The following is a 23,242-nucleotide window of genomic DNA, read 5'->3' on the forward strand; positions in this document are numbered from 1 at the left end:
TTTGAGAAACAAATCAGAAACCAAAAATGGAGAAATTTGATATTTTTTTTTTTTGCGATCCGATTGCTCCGTTCAGCTCAAACAACTGCACGTCAGATCCTCCTCTCTTCTGTGTAGGTCAAAATAATGCTCTTTAACTATAGACTGTATCATAACTTTCTGAACTGTTGCTGTGCGCCAATTTTTTAGCTCAGTGGAAGTGAAACTTAAGTTCCGCCTGTCATCATTTCCTTTCTTCAAAATGTAGACTCCTTTCTCTTATTTTAGTAGTTTATATCGAGTTCAACATAAGAGTGCGCGAGTTCACGTTCACTAAAGGACACATAGTAAAGATTTGCACACCACAGATCAGCCCCAGGAAAAGGAAACCCAGTGCCATTTCTGGCCAATGGTCATCCCCTGTAGATCAACACAGTTTGAATACATTCATAAATGTGATGACCCAAGCACCAACATGTTGGTCTTGTGTTCCCGAGTGGTATAATAATGATGATATAAATATCAATTTTACCTCTCATGTTTAGCAGATTTTTGTTTTGTGAAATCATTGGTGTGAACTTTCTCCTGCATTCAGTGTGATCAGCCAATGAGGTTTTTATACTGAATATGAGTTATTACAAGACTTACTATTTTCAAAAGCATATTGACTGACGAATATTATTTGACAGTTTTATATTTGTGTTCCTGTCACTCGACATAACATTAAGGCCTGCTCTTAAAACTTTAATAAAAACCTTGAAATACAGTATTAATATTTACCAATAATGCAATAAAGTAACAAGTCAAGTAAAGTAGCTGTGTATCTACAGTATTGTGTTGGTCAAGTTTTGAACTGTAGTCTGTTTTGGGGTGTAACAGTAAAGCTGTTGAAATGAAGCTCATCCTTCCTCTTTGACGTGATGTTAACCCTCTCTTCCATGTCTCTGCCCTTTCCTCCCTTAGGAAATGACCTAGAGGCCTTACAGATACATTTGTGCTTTTGTCACTCTAATCTGCATCCGCGGAGAACAGCGAAATCTGGAAGCACACTTGTTTCCGCGGTGAGTAATATCTACCTCAGCCAGCAGACGGGGGGGGGGGAAACCAGGAAGCTGCTGGAGACTTCAGACGGAGCCATCAGCTGGCCACTTGCTCACTGCCTGCAGAGTCCTGCTTTGTGAAGAGGATTTGAGACGGACTGGATCTGTCTGCCCTTCGCCTCCCGCAGCTCTTCTACCAGCCAGTGCACAAGAAGAACCATAACCACATCCTTTGATTCCAGCATTTATTTACCTGTTGTTTTTTTTTGTTTTGTTTAATTTTTTTTTTTGGTAGTAATTTACCTCTGTGCTGTTGACCAGTGTTTCATTTTCCTTGGATTCATTTTCACTTTTGCTCTCAGCTTTTAAAAAGATTTTCTACTTTTATTAGTGCAGGCCGGCATAGGTTTATATATGTACATACATATGTGTATATACTGTATGAAGAAGGATTTTTTCCCCCATTCTGAAGGAATTAGTGCACTTTAAAACTTGGCTTTAGGATCACTTTAAGTATATTAAGGAGTGGTTTAGACTTTCCCTCCCCTATTATGATAATTGTGTTTGAGGCTGGAAACAGAGAATCTGGAGGTGTGTCTGTGCTGTTTTTAAGCTGGGCCTGATGTATCTGCAGCAGGGCTGCATGTAAGCATTTAACTCAGCCAGTGTTTTTGATCGCCCTCCGACCTCACCCAAGTTTGCGCTGCCTCTCTACAAGGCACACTGAGATGAGCCTCTGGCAGGTGGAATCCTTGAGCTGTCTTTTTACGTAACTTGAACAGAACAGGACCTTTGGGTTTGGCGTTTTGTAAAGAGGACAAGAGCACTGAGGGGGAAAAACGAGCTAAAAACAGCAGCTTCCGGTGCTGTTGCACCACTTATGTATTGTTGCAGTGCGCAGGAAAATAAAATGGACTACAAGCGTCGCTTTTTGCTCGGCGGGTCCAAGCAGAAAGTGCAACAGCACCAGCAGTACCAGATGCCTGAGCTGAGCCGGACCTTGAGCGCCTCCCTGGCCTCCTCTTGCTCTGCCTCTTCGCCCATTGGCACCGGGGTGGGCATGCCTGGCAGCTGCCACCCACCTCCTTCTGGCGCAACTACCGCAGTTGCAGACATCCAGCAAGGCATCTCCAAATATTTGGATGCCCTCAACGTGTTCTGCCGGGCCAGCGCCTTCCTCACAGACCTGTTCAGCAGTGTGTTCAGGAACTCTCACTATTCCAAAGCAGCTATGCAACTGAAGGACGTGCAGGAACACGTCATGGAGGCGGCCAGCAGGCTGACTGCAGCAATAAAGCCTGAGATTGCCAAGATGCTGATGGAGCTGAGCGCCGGGGCCGCCAACTTCAAAGACCAGAATGACTTCAGCCTGCAGGATGTTGAGGTAGGTGCTCACACAGAATCGCACACCATCGCACTATAGCCACTTGTTGAACTTGTTTGTACGCTGGATTATGTCTTAGTGTGTTGACTTAAGTAAAATGACTCTGTCTCATGTCTGTCACTAAACAAAAAAATGTAGTGACATTATTGACAGTACAAGTGTACTGTTTGCTCTCCTGGAAAAAATGTCCAAGCCCACAGTCTCAGACTGAATGAATGTGATGAACCCCTGGTTCATTACTCATCACTCGTCTTCTAGCAGTAGTGCTAAGATGCTTAGCTGCTCTTTGTCAGAAGGCAGGCTCCATGAATCAGTGTTTCCTGGCTCAAACAGGATTCTCACGCCCAGTGTTAAGCTGGTGTCAATATCTGAGGGTGAGGTGTAAAAAACACTGAGGATGTGAGAAGAAAAGTCTTTTGTCACACCATCTTTCCACAGCACTGACTTTTCTGATGTGTAAAATAACATTGTAGCTGAGGTGTTTTTCACGTGATTTTAATCGAGGTGTGATGTAGGAATCTTTTTCTCTCTCTGTCTCTTTCTCCTTTGCACTATTTTGTCCATTTGTCTTCTGTCACTCCTGATTAACCAAGTGACAGAGGGACACACGCACACACGCGCGCACACACACAAGCACGCATGCACCTGTGTCTGACCATTAATTCCATTAATTCCAGACTGTGTCTGCACAGCGTCACATCTTGTGCATGAATGTATTCAACAGAGATGAGGATTCCATAAAAGTAGAAAGAAAGGACCGTGAACATTATTGAGATGAGCAGAGCTCAGCAGACCTTATTTTATTAGCTTGCTAATAACGGTGTAGTAATCCCATAGTTGTTAGAGAAACCCCTGCTCACCCATTTCTACAAAATGTAGGTTGTGTCGTACCCACTTTAAGCCCAGGTCAGGATGTTCATGAAGCCAGGTTGGATAACGCACGTGTACACCGTCAGACCTCAAACACAGGTTCATTTCACGCTACAGCATCAGTCCGAAATGGACACCTGCAGAAGACTTGGACACAACGATTCAAAAGGTACTCTTGCCTTGAAAAGTAATACTCATCAATTGGTAATTGTGATGGAAAATCACAGTTACAGTATTTATCAGATTAATTCCAGTTGGCACATTTCTGTAATTGTGCTGCCCTAAGAAGCAAGAAGTATTTTCAGCTGTACACCACACCCAAGCAGCCTAAACCCCATCCTTCCGCATGATTACTGCATCTGTTTATTTATCCTCCATGTAATACACAGATTGTGAGTCAGTGGAACTCCCACCTATCCCGCAGATTACGAGAAGATGTCTTTAGCTGTTGTCTACTGGCAGCAGATAGAGACGTACAATTACCTGAATATCACATTGTGACTTGAGGTCAGCAGGTGTTGGGCTTTTAATGCAGTTATAACAAAATTTGAAAGAAGAATATGTTTAAAAAGCAAAGTTAAATTGCATATGGAAGTGGACAGTTTTAGACTGACGCTCCTCTTCTCATGGTCAGTATAAAAACTACTGCCTGGGCACTATACAATACACATACCCCATAGGAAATGAATAAATAAAGATATTTCACACATGTAAATATTGGCTGAACCAAGGCCACTTAAACATTTGAAAATGGCAAAGCATCTCCATCTCTGCCCTAAAATCTTAACCACCATCTTGCCTTGCCATATTTACTTGCTTTCATTCAGACTCCCCAGTTTTACTCACCTTGCTACACCTTTATTTCTCTGTCACCTGTCAGCCTTCATATTTGCTACTTAGTGCAGAATTTTGAAATGCATTTAAGACTTTAGACAAAGAAAAGCCACGGGTACATGGCTACATGACCAAGACACTGGAGGGGCTGCAGGACCTCAGTGGATGTGGCTGAGCCCAAAACAGGAAACACTTTTGCACCGCAGTCAGTAAATCTGACTCTCTGTGGTCTTGGATATGCACAGATGAATATTAGAGGAAGCCCAAGTCTGTGAAAGTTTAGACCGCATGGCTTGGCGCTCACACTTGCTGTCTGGCCCCGGGCATAAAGGGTACATTTGTTTAGGAAACACATTAATAGTTTACTTTTACAAAGGCCTTATTCGAATATGTTAGTTGTATTAACCTCTGAGAAAACACTGCAGGTACACAATGATGTTATGTTGGTAGAGTGAAGTATAATGTGCCAGTTAAATTTTAGCAAAGATAGTGGGGTTAATTGGCACAGCATGCGGGGTCTTTTAATCCCGAAAGGTGTTTGTATTCATGGTACAATAAAACAAAATGGTGACAGTTAAAGTGATTTTTAATTTTTTTTTAATTTTACAGTTTTATAGAGTTGGCAAATGAAATGGAAAAATATTAGTCAAAGATGATGAAGATAAAGTGATCAAAACATTGTACACCTATAATTAACTTCCATTGCAGCAGATGATAATTATTTTGCGATGAGTCATGGCCTAGGTTTGCGTTCACTCGAGTAGAGCTTTGCTTTTGAACAAATATCTGCACCACTATGTTTCATTTTGGCTGAAGAAAGTTGTGTGCAGATTGAAGTTGTTTGGACCTAGGTTGTAGTAATTGCTGCTAATTCAGCCTGTCTCTTACGATGTGATGTCTTTGTGAGTGTAAAAGGGGTTTTCCTTTGTCTGCATGAGTCGAGGAATGCTGTTTGGCAGCTTGATGTATTATGAGGTCTTCAAGAAGAACCAAATGCATTTCTGAGTATGGGGAGTTGTGGTATGTGAAGCTTTCCCCCTCTCTTTCCTAGCTCACGTCTCCTTACTTTTTTACCAAGAGCCCCCAAAAGTTCAGGTCAGTGCAGTCTGCAAAACAAACCACTACCCCCACACCCCCCACCCCCCCAAATCAGAGCCTGGCTTCCTGGCTGCTCAGAGGCACGCCGCTGCCAAATATGCATGAAAATGTCACGGTTTGTTTAGAGGTCGTTTGCCGAGCTTGTAAGTTTAAACCACAGAGCAAAGACCAGATGCAGATGGAGAAGAGGTCCCCACGACCAGGGAGACCTTTGTGGCTGCTCTAGTCCGACAACTGCATATGCTCTCCCAGCCGTATATGTCACTTGAAAAACAACCCCTTTGTCTTCAGCTGCTCTTAAACTTTATTTATACATTTGCTGCTTCTTTTGATGTAATGTGGTCATATCATGTGAGGGCTTTGCGGTGAAACATGTGACGTATTTATTGGAGTTACGGTATTGTGTGAAGAGACAAATTTAGAGAGCAAAAAAGACATGGAGAGATGAGATCATTATGTGGAATGACTTTAGAGTGCCACAGTTTGTTAGTGTACTAACTTATGTAAGTGACCAGTTCTGAGAAATTCAGGGGTCAAGACAATTGTGACCTTCCTGGTTCCCTAGAGTGATTGTGTAAAAGAGAGAGACCCAGAAAAATAAATGGACAAAAAAGAGGTAGTGAGCCATTGACATTACCCAACCACAGTTTTTTTTTTTTTTCTCAGATCAGACAGCGGTGCATCATGACATTACCATCTGGATTATTGTAACAGCCTCACACTCCCTTTCCCTAGAAGAGGTCTAGATCTCAGGAACACCGCTCTGCTAGATCCGGTGTGCTCACGGTGCAGGTGTTCCCAGAAGATAGAAGCAGAAACGTTGATTGATTCGTGATTCGCCTTGTTTGGGCTTAAGAGGGGCCCAACATCGGCTTGGCTCCGCTGTACTCGTATTTCTCATATTTTCCATGACTGTGTGGGATACTGCACAGCCAATCACATGTGTTATCCATTATCTTGTGCTGCAGCCGTGGCCTCTCTTCTTTTCCTCACTTGGTTATTGTAGACGACTTTGTAACACTTGCATTTTATCCCATTGTCAGCTGGTGCTCACGCTATTTCGTGGTCACCATTAGGATACACTTCAGGTGATATCAGTTTACATTATTTGGCCTGTCAGGCTATGTGTGTCTTCTCCTGTCTATCATTTGTCTACTTCGCGTACACACTATAAATCCCTGTTGACTGACTGAGTTCTGATTAGTAGCTCAACAGCAGGAGCAGGAATTTCCCATCTTGTGCACACTGGATCTGGGCCTGTGTTCATCAAGCCTCCCAGAGTAAGCTCGGAGTAGGCGGAGGGAAGGCCAGTATATCGCTCTATTTTATAAATGGTATGATGGTTCTGACTTTAAGGTCACAGACTAGCATTTTACAGCTGTTGTTTTTGTTAGCCATGCCAGCGTCACGGCTCTGTCAGCTGGTCAGCCACTTTGGTCCAGCCTGAAATATCTCGACAACTATTCGATGGATTGTCATGAAATTGTGTACAGAGGGTCTCCAGAGGATAAATCCTGCTGACTTTTCCTGAAGTGCCACCATGAGGGTGACATTTCTAGTTCAGAGTGAAATATCTTAACTCTTTAATGGATTGCTATTAAATTTGCTACAGATACCCAAGGTCCCTAGAGCTTGAATAATGTAATGATACTCTGACCTTTCTCTAGCGCCACCATTAGGTAAAACCTTTCACTTAATCAGTGGAATATCTCAACATCTCCAAACTGGATTGGCATCAAATTTTGTACAGATATTCATGGTTCCCGGACCATGTATCCTAATGACTTTGGGAATCCCCCTGATTGAATTCTTCTAGCTCCACCGGGAGGTTGACATTTTAATTTTTTATTTAAATATGTTGCTAACTGTTGGATGGATTGCTGGGAAATTTGGTACAGACATTCGTGGTCCACCGAGGATTATTTGTAAAGAAGGTGATTCCCAGATCCTTTCATCTAGTGCCAGCATTTATCCAATATAACATTTATGAAGATCGTTAACATATTAACCCTGTCAAACCTCAAATAGCTAGCATTATCACTGTGAGAATGTTGGCATGCTGACGTTAATATTGAGCCCAAAGCACCACTCTTTCTAATCCAACGCACAAAACGTTGTCATTTTAGTAGAAAGGAATAGAGGAATACAATCACATGACCTTTTTACATTATCACCCATCACTACTTAGGTTACTGACTCTGAATCAGGGCACAACCCCCCCCCCAAAATCTTTGTTCAACTTTCCATCTTATTGCTTTCATTTTCAGGCAACACGACAGTAAGGAAATAGTTTCTTTGCATATGACTTGAAGACACATACAGCTGATAGCGATACCTCTGGGGCAAGCATGTTTTTAATGTGTTAACATGTCGACATGGACAAAAAACAAATTTGACTTTTAATCCTGTGACGTCCTGGGTTTTGAGAATGGCTCTCTGACCTGCTACATTCTGTGCTTATATGATGACAATTTAACTAAAGAAATTTCAGTACACACAGTAAGTAGAGCAGAACATTTTATTTTCTCCCAAATTCTATTTTCCGTTTTCATTTATCTGAATTCTGTATTTTTACAATTTAAGCACATTTTGTCATCAGAAAGAGTGTGTAAACATGTGGTGGATGAATAAAATGTTAATATTAATGAATTTGATGTATCATGCAAATATACATATCCAAATGTATGGTTATTATTTGACTTCTGACAATTTCTTCCATGGATCTTCTGCAGGACAGCCAGCATATGCTGCTCGAACACAGATATAAATAGGGATAATAATAGAGATACATACATTTTTAAAATACTGACTCACCTGGCCAGCAGCAAGTTGTTTTATTTTTTAAGTTTTTTGGGCATTTTACCTAATTTGACAAACAGTAGAGCAGTGATAGGAAATTAAAAGATTACAGCAATGTGTCTTAGCCAGTATACCACCAGGGCATCCCCACATCAGTGAGTTTGATGCTTCATGACAGCTACAGTAGAAATAATGGTCCATTATCCTCCAGTACATCGAATGACAGAACGGTAAAGCAGCCTTAAAAGTCATGGCTCAAACACTCCAAAGAGGACGTTGGATTTATCAACACATCACAGTTGTTATGAAAACAATGAAAATGAGTTTTCATGACTAACATTTACACAGTTTAGTTTTGGTTTCCATGAAGTGTGGTGCTGAGGAAGGAAAGTAGCTGTTTCCTGTCTGCCATCAGAAAGCAGCAGCATATTTCTGTCTTTACAACTCAGCCTCCCTCTTGAGATATTTTAAGCAGGTACCTGAAAAAGAAAACCCTGCGACCATGGCCGACCCTGTGGTGTCCTGCTTCTCTTATTTTGCTAACTAGACAACAAACGGCCTCTAAGCCTGGACTATTCTCTCACCAAACAAACGCGCACACACTTAGACATTCAACTCAGTACGTGTGGAGCGATGTCTGCCACCTTGAAATATTTGTTTGTTTGAATATTTCACCAGCGTTCTAATAAATATAATTTATTTTATATGTAGTATATCTGGTTTTCCCTCAAATTAGATTTGAAAATTGTGTTATTCAGTCTCAATTTAAAGAAAGTTAAGAAATCAACAGAGCCACTGTGATAAGCGAGATAATATATAGATAGATAGATATATATGAATGAGCCTTGATAAATGTTCAGTACGCTGTGTGCAAGGCAATGAGCGAAAGAACATTTTTGAACCACAAATCTATATCTTTACAAGGATGTATTTTTTTTTTTTTTTTTTCTTCCAAGTAACTTTCCCTGGGATGCTACTGTTGTTGTTGTTGTTTTTGTTATTTCTTGTCTACAAACTGTTTCAACTCTGACTACCAATTTTGTTCTTGTTTTTTCTACATTTGTAGAAGTTAAAAGCAATGCAAAGATCAAAGTATATCATTTTAAAAACCCCAAAACAGTGGTGATACTGGTGAGACGGAAAGATGACCAAAAGAAAGGATAGCATGGGACGCATATTTCATAATTAATCAGAATCCGTTAATAAACAGGTACATGGATCTGTAGCATTACACATTGCTCTCCTGGCTGCAATTTTCCAGTCTTTAAGTATAGATACACAAACCTTCCCTCTTTCCCTCTCAGACACACACTGACATACATATCCACTCCAGTATGTTCTCCCTCTGTCTTTTGCTTGCAAATAGAAATGCACATTGTACTCATTCTCAGATGTTTGACATCTGTTTACAGCACACAATTTACCACAAATGCAAACACATTCACATTTAGTTTGCTGAAATGCTGCCATGGTTTTATTTTGAAAGATGTCCTGATCAGAGATGCTCACAAGTCTTTGAGCTGGAGTCCAAGTCAAGTCTCAAGTCTCTCGTGGTTATTACGAATGTTGTATCACCTGCTGCGTTCAATCCAGGTTGCTTATAAAACTGCATAGCTATAAGGAATACTGTAACTGTAACCGGTTTTTCACTTACAGAGCACAACCATGTAATGTGCAATGCAATTATTGACGGCTTATTAAATACTATAAGTCAACACACCCTGCAGACTCTAACCAGTGTAACGTAAATAAAACTGTAAGGTTACATGATCAACAATAGACCTGTAACCTCTTTCCAGCCAACGCTAATAATTAACGTGATGGCAGCCAGCAGGATTTAAAGGATTACGTTAATCGACTACAGTCCTGCACCTTGAGTCCGACTCGAGTCTGAAGTCACTGTGTGTGTGCGACTTCAGTCGCACTCGAGTCCGAGTCTCTAACTCGAGTCCCCATCTCTGGTCCTGATTTGTGCTTCATGACACGGCCTGGCCTCTCCAATTTTTAGTTCATTAGGTATTTTCTGTGGCAAGCACACAAGGTGGACAAATGTTGTCTAAAGAGGAGAGGAGTTTATATTTAGGCTGTTGGATAAACCAGATTGTGATTTACTCGACTATCAAAGGGGTCTTCTTTAATGATTTCTTTTATTAGCATGAAAATGGAGCAGCCTGAAGACAGTCTTAGTTGCTGGATCCTTTTGGTTGAACATACCTGTAAATGTACAAAATATCAAAGCAAAGGATTGGTAAGGCAGCAAGTAATTTTTTATTACAAAACAGCATTTTGTTGGTAAAGTATCAGAAGGTTTTAACCAATCGCTGAGGCATGTGGACATGCATGTTAGTTCCTAGCCTGTTGTTTTGTTGTTGTTTTGTCTCAAACATCCTGACTTATGCCTAGTTCACACTACACGATTTGTAGACCGATTTGCCGCTCGGCGAGCTTGGCGACCGTCAGGCTGTGATCGGGGGTATATTTGGAGGAGTCGGCTGACTGGACTTCCACGTCCAGCGAATGAGAGCAGGCAGCTACTTTTTCACTGCAAAACACTTTTTACTCCCCTCAGCGCTCTCTGTAGCTCAGACAATCCCTGCTAACTGCGTGTGCTAATCCATTCTTTCACACAGATATTTTGTCTTTATTTAATCTTTATAATAACAAATAACTGCTGTTTCGTGTGTATGTTCGCATCATTTCCTGTTTCACATTTCACGTGTGTTTTCTTGACAAAACGTGGTTTGGAGACCAGCGTCAGGTGACGGAGTCGCTGTCAGCTCGTGTAGTGTGTGACCCCCTGTCACCGATCAGTCACGTAGTGCGAACGCCACAACGACAAGACTCCTGTCACAAGACGGCAAGCTGTGAAGTGCGAACGGCACGGCCATCGGCCGACGCTGAAATTCGTGTAGTCTGCACGAGCCTTTAGGTACTCTGGTAGTTGATGATTGATGTCCCTCACAATGAGGTATGTTGTAATAGTAATCTCTGTTGTGTGTTTCCAGGTGCTGGGTCGGTGCTTCCTCACGGTGATGCAGGTCCATTTCCAGTTTCTATCACAGGCTTTGCAGAAGGTCCAGCCTGTGGCTCAGTCCTGCTTGGCAGAGGCTCTTGCTCAGGCCCAGGAGCGCTGCGCCAACGCCCGCTCCCAGAGCTCCGACCTCGGGCCTCTCACAGACCTGGAGGAAGCCTCCCGCTCATGGAAAGGTGCAGCTCAGGTATGCAGCCACAGGGCGCCTCAGGACCCGTCTCCGTCTGAGCCTTGGAATGATGGAGTTTGTCTGTGTGAGGTGAAAAGCGGACTTGTTACACATTCCTGAGAAATGCCAGCCATTTAGGATTTCCAGCCTCAATTTCCTATTTCCTCTTCTTTTTTTTTTTTTTGGGTTTGTCTGTGAGCATGCAATGTTCTGTATGCCTCTAACCCCCCAACAAATGTAAAAGAGGTAGTTTTGCCTAACTAATCCCCAGGCTAATCAGTCCCAGTGGCCTATTTTGAGCTTTGTTGTATAAAGTGAGGCAGAGAGGAGAAAAGTGGGTTGATTGATCTATTAAGCCCTGGCATGCATAGTGTTATCCCTGGAGGACTAGGCCTGGACAGACCCTGGTCGAATGTGCTGGTGGGGCGTTTAGGCAGAGCTAGGCTGCCAGGATTCTTTTTCAGAAGCAGCACTCATGCTTTTTATCATCTACAAGGTTGTATTTCCCAGTGCTTAACATCTATTTTTATTATTTTTCAAAGATTTTTGCAGTATTCCCCCCAAATAAAACCCCCCACTACTTTTTTAAAACACCTACAAGTTTTGTTATTAACATCCTTATAAACAATCACATTTTTCTTCCTCTAATTTTGCAGTACAATCCACTCATTCTCAAGTATTACTTGCATTTCTCTGTGAGATTGTGTGCTGTAGTAGGGTTGATGTTCCTGCTGTCACTCTGACCCTGTACTCTGCTGTATTCTCAGGCCATGGCGAGGCTGAGAGAGAGGGGCCGGGACGGCTGCCTGGCAGGCATCCAGGTTCAGCAGCTCTTTTGCTCCAACAACACCTCCATCCCTGAGCACCAGCTGAAGGAGCTCAACATGAAGATTGACCACGCTTTGCAGGCACAGTATTACCCTAACAACCTGGGCATTCACTACAGTTACTGTCATTATGTTTTAATAATTAAATATAATGTACTTATCTATGCATAGTTAAAAAAAAATACATGTTTTCACCTTCAGGTAGAAGTACAGTAATTCTGATTTAATAAACTGGGTGGAACTAGATAGTCATTAATGAAATGACACTATCAGGGAGGAGTAGCATCAAAATCAGTTGTTCATGATGATGGTGAAAGTTGACTAGCCGGTCATGTTTTATCTCTATCTCCAGGCCTACAAAGCAGCACTGGAGAGCCTGGGCCATAGTGAGTACGCACTGAAGGCCGGCTTTCATCTTAACCCCAAAGCTGTGGAGGCAGCCTTACAGGTGGGTTCACTCTTAAAACGTCAGGAAAAAGCTTCAATCTCAAGTTGGATAGAATGTGAAGTAGGGAGAGGGACAATCGTTGGACAGTCTGATAAGGGTCTGGCTGTGGCCTGTAGACCAGGGGGCGTTGCGTGAGGGGGTGCAGCTTGAACCTCCAGTTAAACCCCTAAACCCACAATGGGCCAGTGGATGACTGTGACATCACTATTTAATCTAGGTCAAAGTTCATTTTAAATGAAGACTGCATTTGAGATTGCTGTCCGCCCAAAACACGTAGAAGATTCTTTATTAGCGCCTGCTTACCATTGATGTATTATTAGAACTCTTATTTATTTCTTATTATCTACATCATTTTCACATACATCCATTTCTTATATCGTACTTTCCCAAATCCCTTTAACATTTAGCTTGTGAAAACATGAACAAATTGAGCAAGTGAGACTTGAAATTTAATTTCAGTCTTTATACGAATGCTTTGACTCCGTTACAATGTATTTGTATAATATTGAGGTATTAAAAAATTTTTTAATCCCTGGCTTACCGCAACTACAGTGTTCCCACTTGCATGGTACAAATCGGCGGAAATAAGAACGCACATGTGCACCCTGATGAAATCCTAACAGACTCTACCGTGAGGGGGCGCGGCTTGAGGTGTTACAGTCTGCAGCCGGACGTTATTGCAATAATCTCGTCTAATTATAAACAAAAAATTATTCTTTCACTGTGAATGTGTTTACATGCTGTTTTGTGTGTGTGCAGAGCTGCTGCAGTGAGGCGGAGGCACAGCAGGCGGGCAGGATGCAGACCACCTCCCAGCCCATCCAGTGCGAGCTGCCCACCATCCCTGTACAGATCGGCTCACATTTCCTCAAAGGAGTGTCCTTCAACGAGTCAGCGGCTGAAAACCTCAAACTGAAAACGGTATGGTCCCCGGCTCGACTGGTCAGATTCATTTTACTTCTATTGGTTGTTGTCCCAAAAAGTTCAAGTTGCCCTGTCAGTTGCAAAAAAGGATCAACAATGTCGACCACGTTTCTGCCATGATTTTGTCCTGTGTCGCTCTCAGAGTCACCAACCTTTTCTGGGTCAGCAGTTTAAAGACATTGTCATTGTTTGGAGTGATAACCTCAGCAAATATGTGGATTAATGAAAGCACTAGTTGCTTTTTTTTTTTTTTTTTTTTTTTTTTTGTGGCATCTGCAGTGTAACATCAACAGACAGTGATGGCGGACTGCTTTGTTGATGGCCCATTGTGTTTTGTCCCCTCAGCACACGATGCTGCAGCTCATTAAGGAGGCACTGGGCCAGAACGGAGTGACCCCCCGGGATGAATCTCCCGTCACTGAGGTCCTCAACCAAGTCTGCCCATCCAGTTGGAGAGGAGCCTGCAAAACAGCTGTCCAGCTGCTGTTTGCTCAGGCTGGTCTGGTGAGTAGAGATGTTAAAAGACCAGGGCTGCTACAGTAAAGCTTTAATATTGTGATGACAGGGAATTCTCAAATTCTTAGTCTGTTTTTATAGAAATATAGTATTTTAAAGGGAGTGCAACACCTTTTATACTAGCTGGATATAAATGGATATTTTTTGAATTAAGTTCACATTTTGGGTATTCAATTAATGCTCTTAACCAGGACAAATTCAGTAGAACATAAAATAAGCCACAATTGCTATAGTATATTGCCCTCATTTTAAACAAACAATAGTATGGTTTTCAAAAGTCAGGTGGTAGTGCCTAGGCAATACTGAATAGTATTAAGTACATTTTTATTATTCAATATGAGTATTTGTATGAAAAAATATCATATTTTTATATATATATATAATAATTTTTTTTTGTGTTTGGGCAAGACATACTAAGCTGAACAGTTGTGCATAAAGTTTTCTGTTGAATCCTCAGTCACTATTTTGTTCTTAACATCCGTCACCACAGTGTAGTTGATACTGCAGAGCAGGGGAAGGGAGGTGGCATGCTGACATGAACAGGCCTGTTGTACTTCACTGACACCTCTGCTTAAGTTACCTCTCCTTTTGTGCGTCTGGCAACTTGCATCCCATTGTTTGTCAGATTTGTAATGGAGATGAGAAGAGCTGTCCGCTTGCTTTGAGGCAGCCGAGAGGTGTAAACAAACACCAGAAAAACACAAAAGGGAAGAAACATTCCTGCAGCATCTGGGTGAAGGATGGGCTCGCCTGGGTGGGTTTGCAAACAGAACCCCCCTCCCTGCTGTTGAAAGGGAGCGTCACGGGGAGGGAGGGTCAGCTGCAGGACTCTCCTCAGAGTAACACCAGTCTGTTTATGCTCTGATGTTTATTTCCTCTGTGCAGTCTGCCCTGTTTTGTGTGTCCAGCCAAGGGAGTGTTCCCATCCAGCCCTGTGCTAACTATAAAACAATCCTTGGATGATGGATGAGCGCTTTGCATTAGCTCCTTATCTGAACCTATGGCCACTCAACCCAAAATAGATCGCACAGCAGGGTGCAAGGACACACATACTCGCACACAGACACAGTATCTTCTCCACACTTCTTTTTAAAACACTTGCATATACATACTTGTACATTCACTGTCATGCACTATTCATATCTGCCCACACTCCCTCTGTTCTTTCTTTCTTTTAGTCTAACACAACACTGACAGTAAGAATCATTATATCTGTTCCACTGTCATTCCTGGAAACATTTCTCACCAGCGACTCCCCCCTCCTACTAGTCTTGGCTTTTGAAATCCAGCAAAGAAGTTGACCTAGTCTATTCTGCCGCTGTTCCTCCTCCTTCCTGCCCACAGTGACCTTGTTATATGTGTTTCGAGGTGGCTGACAGACTGTTTGTGTGTATGCGTGGCTCTCTCACATGGGCAGCCCGGGGTTTCCGAGGATACACCTGCTTTTTTAATAACAATAGGGTAACTTCCTGCAATACAGGAAATGGACTCCTCCCACCTTCCCTCCCTCTTTGTGACCCGTTTGCCTGGGGCTCAAGGAGCCAAGGCCGCTTTCAAAGAACTAAGAACAAGTAAATTTGAGTAGCAGCAGGCAGGAAGGGGAGCCTGTTTGTCGTCACTGGCTGATTGAATTCGGTCAGCTTCCTCACCTTGAACTGACTAGTGGGAAATGAATGCCAGACACCAATTTTTTTTCATGTTATGTTATCATGGCTAGCAAATGTGCTAAGTCTAATTAGTTTACATACTGTAGAGGGTAAAACCATTCGGTTTTATTTGAAGATTGTGTCCGTTAGGAGACATATGTTTTAGTTGCTATGTGTAAATGTGTCAACAGATAGTATAGCTTTAAACTTCTGTGGATTCCCATTTAGTAAATGAATAGCTGAGAAGAAAGCATTTCAGTCTGGAGATGCTTATGCAGGTGAAATTCTGTGTCCCAACAGGTGGTTGTTGATACAGCTCAGATTGAGAACAAGGAGGCCTATGCTCCCCAGATCACTCTTGAGGGTTCCAAGGTGGTGGTCCAGGTCCCCTCTACGTGGTAAGTCCAGACACTTTGGAGCAAAAGCACTGCATGAAAAACAATCTTATTGTTTGTCACAGACAATTTAAAAAAATTGAAATGAATGAGAAATATGACGCACATGAAAACTGGATTTTTATCCAGGTACAGTTACATTTACCATTATTTTATCATGTGGTTGTGTTCACACAATACAAGACAAGTTGCATTATGTAACTCTAACATACACAGAACAAATTGACAGCATGTTGTTTTCAGTGTACACAGATCCTGACAGATTTATATATTCCTTTGGGGAAGCGTTTCTATGTTCGCAACACAGTGAAGAGGAACGGGGGAATCTGGTTAATACACCAAATTTATTAGACTGAGTACACAAAGCTGTTTGCTGCACCTTTTTGTAATATAGTGTTAACATACTGCATTAAGCACACTTCACTAGTATATTGTTAAACTGGGGTACTGGCATTATCACGTCTTAAAATAGAAATGTTTTGTTTGTGTTGTGGGAGCATCTTGTTATAAGCTCTGTGCTGGGTTTTTGCGATATTTGCATACATTCATGGTGAGAAGCTGCCCATTAGAACTACGTTTTACCTATCTCAGTTAAACTGGATGTACTGGCAGGTTATTTAAGAAAAGGGGAAAGTATTTTTCACTTCATAAACCTCATTCTTAGTTGCCATTTGTTGTCCGATGATTTCAGAAGTTTGAATTAGCATCCAGTTAAAGAGATGTGTGATCAGCTGAGATGTGGACAGGCAGTGGGCCACAATGAAATACACCAAATTTGTGGTCTGTGAGCAGGTTTTGTTTTGGGCTCTTCTTTTTATGAATATGAAATGTCACGCATTCATCTCTTCAGCAAATGCACCTGGGCTTTTTGTGTTCAAGACCTTGGGATGAATTTGTAGTTCGCGTTCTATCCTGTCAAATTGTGCCTGTGTGTGCGTCTGTTCAGGTGTCTGAAGGAGGACCCAGCCACTATGTCCTTGCTCCAGCGGAGCTTGGACCCGGAGAAGACACTTGGTCTAGTAGACGTGCTCTACACAGCAGTGTTTGACATCAACCGGTGGAAGGAGAGAAAGTGAGTGAATGTTAAATAATAATGAATAACTAATTAATTTTCCAAACAAGTAGCTTTACCAGGTAGCTTTTTGTAGAGGTGATATGTATATTATCTGTTGAGATTTTGGGGGATTTCACACCCGTTTGTACGGTTCATTTAGGCTAGTGTGAGAGCTGTCAATCAAACCCTGGTGCGGATCAAACAACTGGGCCGAGACCGCTTGACACCAAAAAACATACATCAGAAGCATTAAAATGCTGCATAAACTTGCCATGTGGTCCTGATGATTCGCTGATGATGATGGATGACAATTATCTGGTATTGTTTGTAAAAGGTCAGTGTGAACAGGAACCGGACCAGAACTAAAATGCAACAAGGTATTATTTTCCCCCCTTGGTCTGGACCAAATGAACCTAACAGGGCTCTACGCTAACCTTTTTCCCCAGGAGCACATGTGCTCCTAAATGGAAAAAATTGAGGAGTACTGTGAAAAATGTTCAAGTAACACAAAGTTTAACAAACTATTTATTATATACATATTTATACTACGTGTTTGCTCCTTCTCCTTTTGTTTAACTGTGGTGTGAAACCATCGGAGGACCATGGAGGTGAAGACCCTGGTATCCCAGGACACTTGAAATTGGCCCTTAAATTTTGTCGAAGTCGAATCTATTTAAAATATTGAAACATTGTCATTTTATGTAATAGAATACTATATAGCCCACCACTGGAATAATTTTAATTCCCGTTGGGCAAAACAGCATTTTCATGTTTTCATTCATTAAATCCTTGTGCAAGAAAAATGGCCTACATTTGTCTCTTAATTTGTTAATGCTACTAACATTATCTAATCAATAATCAACCGCCCACCGGGATCTCTCCCAGTGCTCTGGCGACTAGCTGGCTTTTTTCCTGCCAGATTTTCAATAACTGTCATTTGACTGACACCAGCTTTGCGTCGCGTCCTGCCCAGGACTCAGGAAGGGATATTTAGAATGATTAACGGCTCGCTGGGAGGGGTAGGGGGTTACAGTAGGTAGGAATTCCGGTTTGCACAAATTGATTTTTATGCAAAATGGTCGCACTGTAGAGCCCTGCCTAACTACAGGTGTGAAAGCAGCCTTAGCCAAGTGAATTCTGATTTCTGTATTGAGTACTTTTAATACTAAATAATGACATTGTTATCTTTCCTTTCCCTTCAAAAGAGAGCAAGCCTTGCCCACTATTCAGATACAGCTGCAGCGGGAGAGTCCAGACTACAGCGGCCAGGCAGACCTGCCTCCAGGCACCAGCTCCAAGACCTCCAGTGGATTGCCCAAAACAATATCCAAGCTGACTTCAAAGTTTACCAAGAAGGTCTCATCCAGCTCTAATAGTGGGGGCAGTTACTCCATCCCGAGCACCCCGTCTCGCAGCATGCTAACAACAAGTAGCTCTGAGGATAAGGCCAAGAGCCTGTGCCACAGTGATGGGAGGCTACAGAGTATCCTGCAGATGAGCAGCCTGTCCTGCACCCCTGACTCAACCCAGCAAAGCCAGCTGGCCAACGGTGCCATGCCCGAGGACCAGGGGATGAACCTGCCGACTGATCAAGAGATGCAGGATGTCATCGACTTTCTCTCAGGATTCAACATGGGAAAATCCCAGCAGGCTTCGCCCCTGGTCAAGAGGAGGAACTCTGTGGCGTCTGCAAACCCTGCTGAGCTGAAGCCCCCGAGTGGACCTCCACCGACTTCCCAATCTATCTCTCACAATGCCCTACAGGCCCCAGCTCAGACCCTGCCCCAGCCTCAGAAGCAGCAGCCTCAGCCACAACCACAGCCACCTCCTCCACAGCAGCAGCAGCCACCTCCTCCACAGCAGCAGCAGCAGCCCCCTCCTCCACCTCAACAGCCCTCCCCACAGGCTCTGCAGTACTACCAGCACCTCCTGCAGCCTATCAGTCAGCAACAGCCACCTCCTCAGCTTCCTCCTCAGCAGAACCCTCCCCAGATCTTGCCACAGCAAAGAGTGGCAAGCAAGTGGCTTGGCACTTCTGGGCAACAGCCTCCGCCGCAAGGCCCCCCAGCAGGGCTGTCGCCCCTGGGTCCAATCGGGCAGTGGGGCTCTCCTGGCCTGCCAGATCTGAGCTCGGACCTGTACAGTCTGGGCCTGGTCAGCACCTACATGGACAGTGTCATGTCAGAGATGCTGGGTCAGAAGCCACAGGGGCCCCGCAACAACACTTGGCCCAACAGAGACCAGAGTGAAGGAGTTTTTGGGGTCCTGGGAGACACGCTTCCCTTTGACCCAGCAGGTGAGATCCATGCCTGTTTTTATATGACTGAGGTGTATTTTTGTAGATCATGCACATCATATTAAGACTGATAAATAACAGTTTCATTAAAAAAAACAGTTCATCCCCAAACAAAAAAAACCTGAAGTAATCCACACATTCACACCAGGGCTGAAGAATAAGCAAAAAAATATCATGTTCCAATTATTTTGGGAGATATTATAATATGAGTCCCAATTTGAGTGGGAATGGAAATTTTACTTTTCATTTTCTCTGAAAGAAAATATAAAATCATGATGAGATTTTTGTTTGTACCAAATAATCAGGTTCCCTTACGTCTGGAGAAGATGATTTGATTGCCAGGGTCTTTTTCTTCAGCCCCACAATTACTTGAAATATTATTGAAATGGCAATATGGCCGAGTGCAATATCCAAATCGCAGAAGGTAAAAATGTTTGCTAAAGGTAAAATGCGTCACAACATACCATTATAAATGAAGCAGTGTGGTGCTACAGAGAGCATGGCCCTGGCCTACAAATCATATTCTCCAGACGTAAGGGAACGTCCCTGCAGCTTCAAAAGAGTCGAAGCTGACACCCAACGAGTGGGTTATGGCTGAATTGTAGTTGACTGAGGCTCAGTAATGTTTTCATGTTATTGCCTTTGGTCGAATTGAGTTTGGGATTCAAGTTAAGCTAAATTAGGTAGTGTCATTGGATATTATACAAAATTGGATTTCATGAATTTTCAGTGTAAATATTCGCCCCCTGTATTGGACCTTGTACTTCTTCCAGGAAACATGTAAAGGTTCCAGATGCCAAGTTGTGGTCTGTCATCTCCTTTTGTCACGAGGAGATGCAAATCGGAGTGTTGGTCTCGACCTACGATGCTCCTCAGTCAGACTGTTCTGTCAGCAGTGTGTGTTTGGGGGGGGGGGCAGGCTTTGCTGACTGCATCGTTTTATTACATCAAACAAACCTTCAGAGCAGCAGCTTTGCAATGTTTTTATGACTTACAATGCAGTTAGTAGTCATTCATTATACCAGGAGACTAATGTTCAACACTGTCTCAGTGTTCTGAATGACCCTGTTGAAGTGTCCAAGTAATCCAGTTGAAACCATTAAGATGCTTGCAGTGGGTTTCCAGCTGACATTAAAATGTACTCATCTAAATTCAAATCTTTACTGACCCATAAAAGAAAATGTGTTGCAGTCATCAGTTGATGAAAAAACGTCCAGGGACTACTCAACAAAGACTGTTATCAGAAAAGGCAACATCATTACATCCAGACAAAGCAGCGTAATGGCAGTAGGGATAAATGATATCCCTGCTTATTTTTATCTTTTGTCTGAAGCAATGGGCAAAGTGAATTGAAAGGCAATAATCAGGATTGTCACAAGTTGGACTACATACATTTGTTAGGCTTTATTCAGTGCAGTCAGTACAGCAGACATCTTGTGAAAAAGTGTGCCAAATGTCATCACTATACAGTACAGGTCACAATGCCAGTCAGTGGATAATACATTATCTATATGTCACTATTTGTTGCTACTAATTATAAACTATCTTGTAACCATTCAAGCAGATTTTAGGTGACTTTGGACCCTGATCTGAGTCACATAATCAATGTAGGTCAGATAGTAGAGCAGTTGTTTTCCCCTGCATGTAGCTGCGACAGTAAGTTGACTATTTATGCTGATTTATGCCTGTGTCAGTTGCTATTTTTACAGTGCAACAGACTCTTTTGATTGCAGTCTAGGCCTATTGTGCAGAGTTGACTTACGGCCATTGTGATTTTTCTGCTATGGTAGACAGTCTGGCTAAACGGATTGAGCTCCAGGGAGCGAAAGAGAAAAGCTGAGGTTGTCAGAAACTCATAGTTGTGTTTATCCTGCCTTTCCATGCGCAGTTGGCTCTGATCCAGAGTTTGCACGTTACGTTGCCGGTGTCAGTCAGGCCATGCAGCAGAAACGGCAGGTGCAGCACATCCGTCGCCCCAGCAACCCGCGCAGCAACTGGCCAATGCCTGATGAGCAGCACAGGACCTGGTCCCACCCAGAGTACTACAGTGAGGGGTAGGTATCTGTACATGACATCTCCCTTATAGGCAAACTGGCATTTTAACACGTGTCCCTTATCAGGAGTTGTAAGAGAATATTTTGAAAAGAACACAAATACAAACAGTTTTCTACCGATCTCTTGAACTTTGAAATGTGGCAGTGTTCAGTACAGTGCGTCTGTATCCTTCTTGCATTTACAAATCTGACAGTTTTTCAAAGTGTTAAAAACAAGATGCATACAGAGACCGCTGTATAAAATCTCTGATGCCATGTCTCAGGATTTGTTTTGTGCAGCAGTATAATGCTGAACTGTTGGAGGGTTATTTAAAGCTTAGTTTCATCGTAGTGCGCTAGAGTGGTGAGCAATGTTTTGATTCAGTTATTAATGTGGAAGACATCATCAACATGCGAGGCACGCACCGCGTTAGACAGGACTGTTGTCATCGAATTCTGCCCACAAGTGTGAGATAACGCCATCCTGCTTAGGGACCAATCTGAGAAAGTAGGCAGATGTAAACAAGCGGCTATTAGAAGCAGTAAACCCAGTGCAATAATGTAGTTCATGAAAAGGATTTCACTTTTGAACAACTTTGTTACAGCGCTTGCCAAGAAAGAGGACCATCAGATCCTGTAGATTAGAAGCTGCTATATGTTGATACATAGTCATCAAAGGCTTCAGGATCACCAGTTATATGTAACCAAGATGTCCAAAAACCTAAAACTTGTCAACCACATTTAGCCCCCTTAGCTTAGATGTCTTTAAAACCTGCCCTGTTTTTACATGTCATACATAAGGTTTTTTCTTAAATTGTGTATCATCAAGGCGTAAAGACATCATCAGATTAAGTTGAAACCTGCAATACCTTTTTAAATACCGCATTACTTAGAGGATAACGGGAACAACACTAACTCCTCCTCTGGTTGTGTCCTCAGGGAGGCCGTGAACAGCAGCTGGTCGGCCAATCAGGGGGACTCGGCCAGCTCCAGCGATGAGACGTCTTCAGCCAATGGAGACAGTCTGTTCTCCATGTTTTCGGGGCCAGACCTTGTAGCCGCGGTTAAACAGAGGAGGTAAGTCGGAGCCAACATTATAATTATCATAAAATGCAATTCTTTAGTTTTGTGTTTGTGTGTGGAGGATCAACCAAATAGTGATCTCTTTCCCTCATCCCTTGTTTTACCACAAACGTGTACTGATAATTATTGCATGAAAGAGGATGTGAAAGCTTGACTACACCTTATACCTGCTCTCTCACCATTATGCTCACTCTGTCACAGTGGAAATGCCTGCTGGAGCTCGGCTGTGAGAAAAATACTCGAGCTGTATGTGAGCGCTGCTGAGGTTCAATGTCTATTTCTCTGTTCTCAGAAAACACAGCTGTGGTGAGCCGGAGGTGTGCACCCTGCCCTCACCACCACTCCATCACATCGGCGATGACAACCAGGTAACTTCTGAGCCCTCCAGTATTGAGCATGGTGCTGGTGCTCATTTAGAGTGGGAAGTTTGCAAATGTCAGTTTTTTTGTTCTTTATTTTATTTTGAGGAAGGTTTTGTTTGTTGTTCTGCTTCCCAAGGTTGATGAAACCAAAATCTTTGCTTAAACTTTGTTCCACAGCTGAGACACAACAAAGGGTTACAAAAATAAATTGGGTGCAAACTACATTTTATTTAACATTTGGAATAATTTTTCTTGTGTGGGATGCATGGTCTTTTTGTATTTATTTATTTATTTTTTACATCTGGAATAATGCTAGTGTGTGGCTGCATTTACCAATCTGGCATTACCAGATCTGGTATTTTTAATTGCGATTAATTGCATGATTTTCTTGCAATTAATTGTATTAGGTGCAAAATTGAATAATGAATTCTAAAGTAGTGTATTGTGCACTTCT

The 23,242-nt window shown here is 42.6% G+C and overlaps 1 protein-coding gene across 1 annotated transcript in view; it reads left to right on the forward strand.

Moving 5' to 3' along the window:
• LOC123958743 (granule associated Rac and RHOG effector protein 1-like) overlaps positions 1-23,242 on the forward strand; it is a 36,743-nt gene that overhangs the window by 10,604 nt on the left and 2,897 nt on the right. The window contains exons 2-13 of the mRNA XM_046032321.1: positions 943-2,403; positions 11,010-11,222; positions 11,972-12,112; positions 12,384-12,479; positions 13,239-13,400; positions 13,749-13,907; positions 15,866-15,963; positions 16,907-17,032; positions 18,220-19,310; positions 21,199-21,364; positions 22,283-22,420; positions 22,719-22,794. Coding sequence (XP_045888277.1) covers positions 1,900-2,403; positions 11,010-11,222; positions 11,972-12,112; positions 12,384-12,479; positions 13,239-13,400; positions 13,749-13,907; positions 15,866-15,963; positions 16,907-17,032; positions 18,220-19,310; positions 21,199-21,364; positions 22,283-22,420; positions 22,719-22,794 — 2,970 coding nt within the window. The 5' untranslated portion in view covers positions 943-1,899. The remainder of the gene's footprint in view (positions 1-942; positions 2,404-11,009; positions 11,223-11,971; positions 12,113-12,383; positions 12,480-13,238; positions 13,401-13,748; positions 13,908-15,865; positions 15,964-16,906; positions 17,033-18,219; positions 19,311-21,198; positions 21,365-22,282; positions 22,421-22,718; positions 22,795-23,242) is intronic.

Source organism: Micropterus dolomieu, linkage group LG20, assembly GCF_021292245.1.
Source record: "Micropterus dolomieu isolate WLL.071019.BEF.003 ecotype Adirondacks linkage group LG20, ASM2129224v1, whole genome shotgun sequence".
Lineage (NCBI taxonomy): Eukaryota > Metazoa > Chordata > Actinopteri > Centrarchiformes > Centrarchidae > Micropterus > Micropterus dolomieu.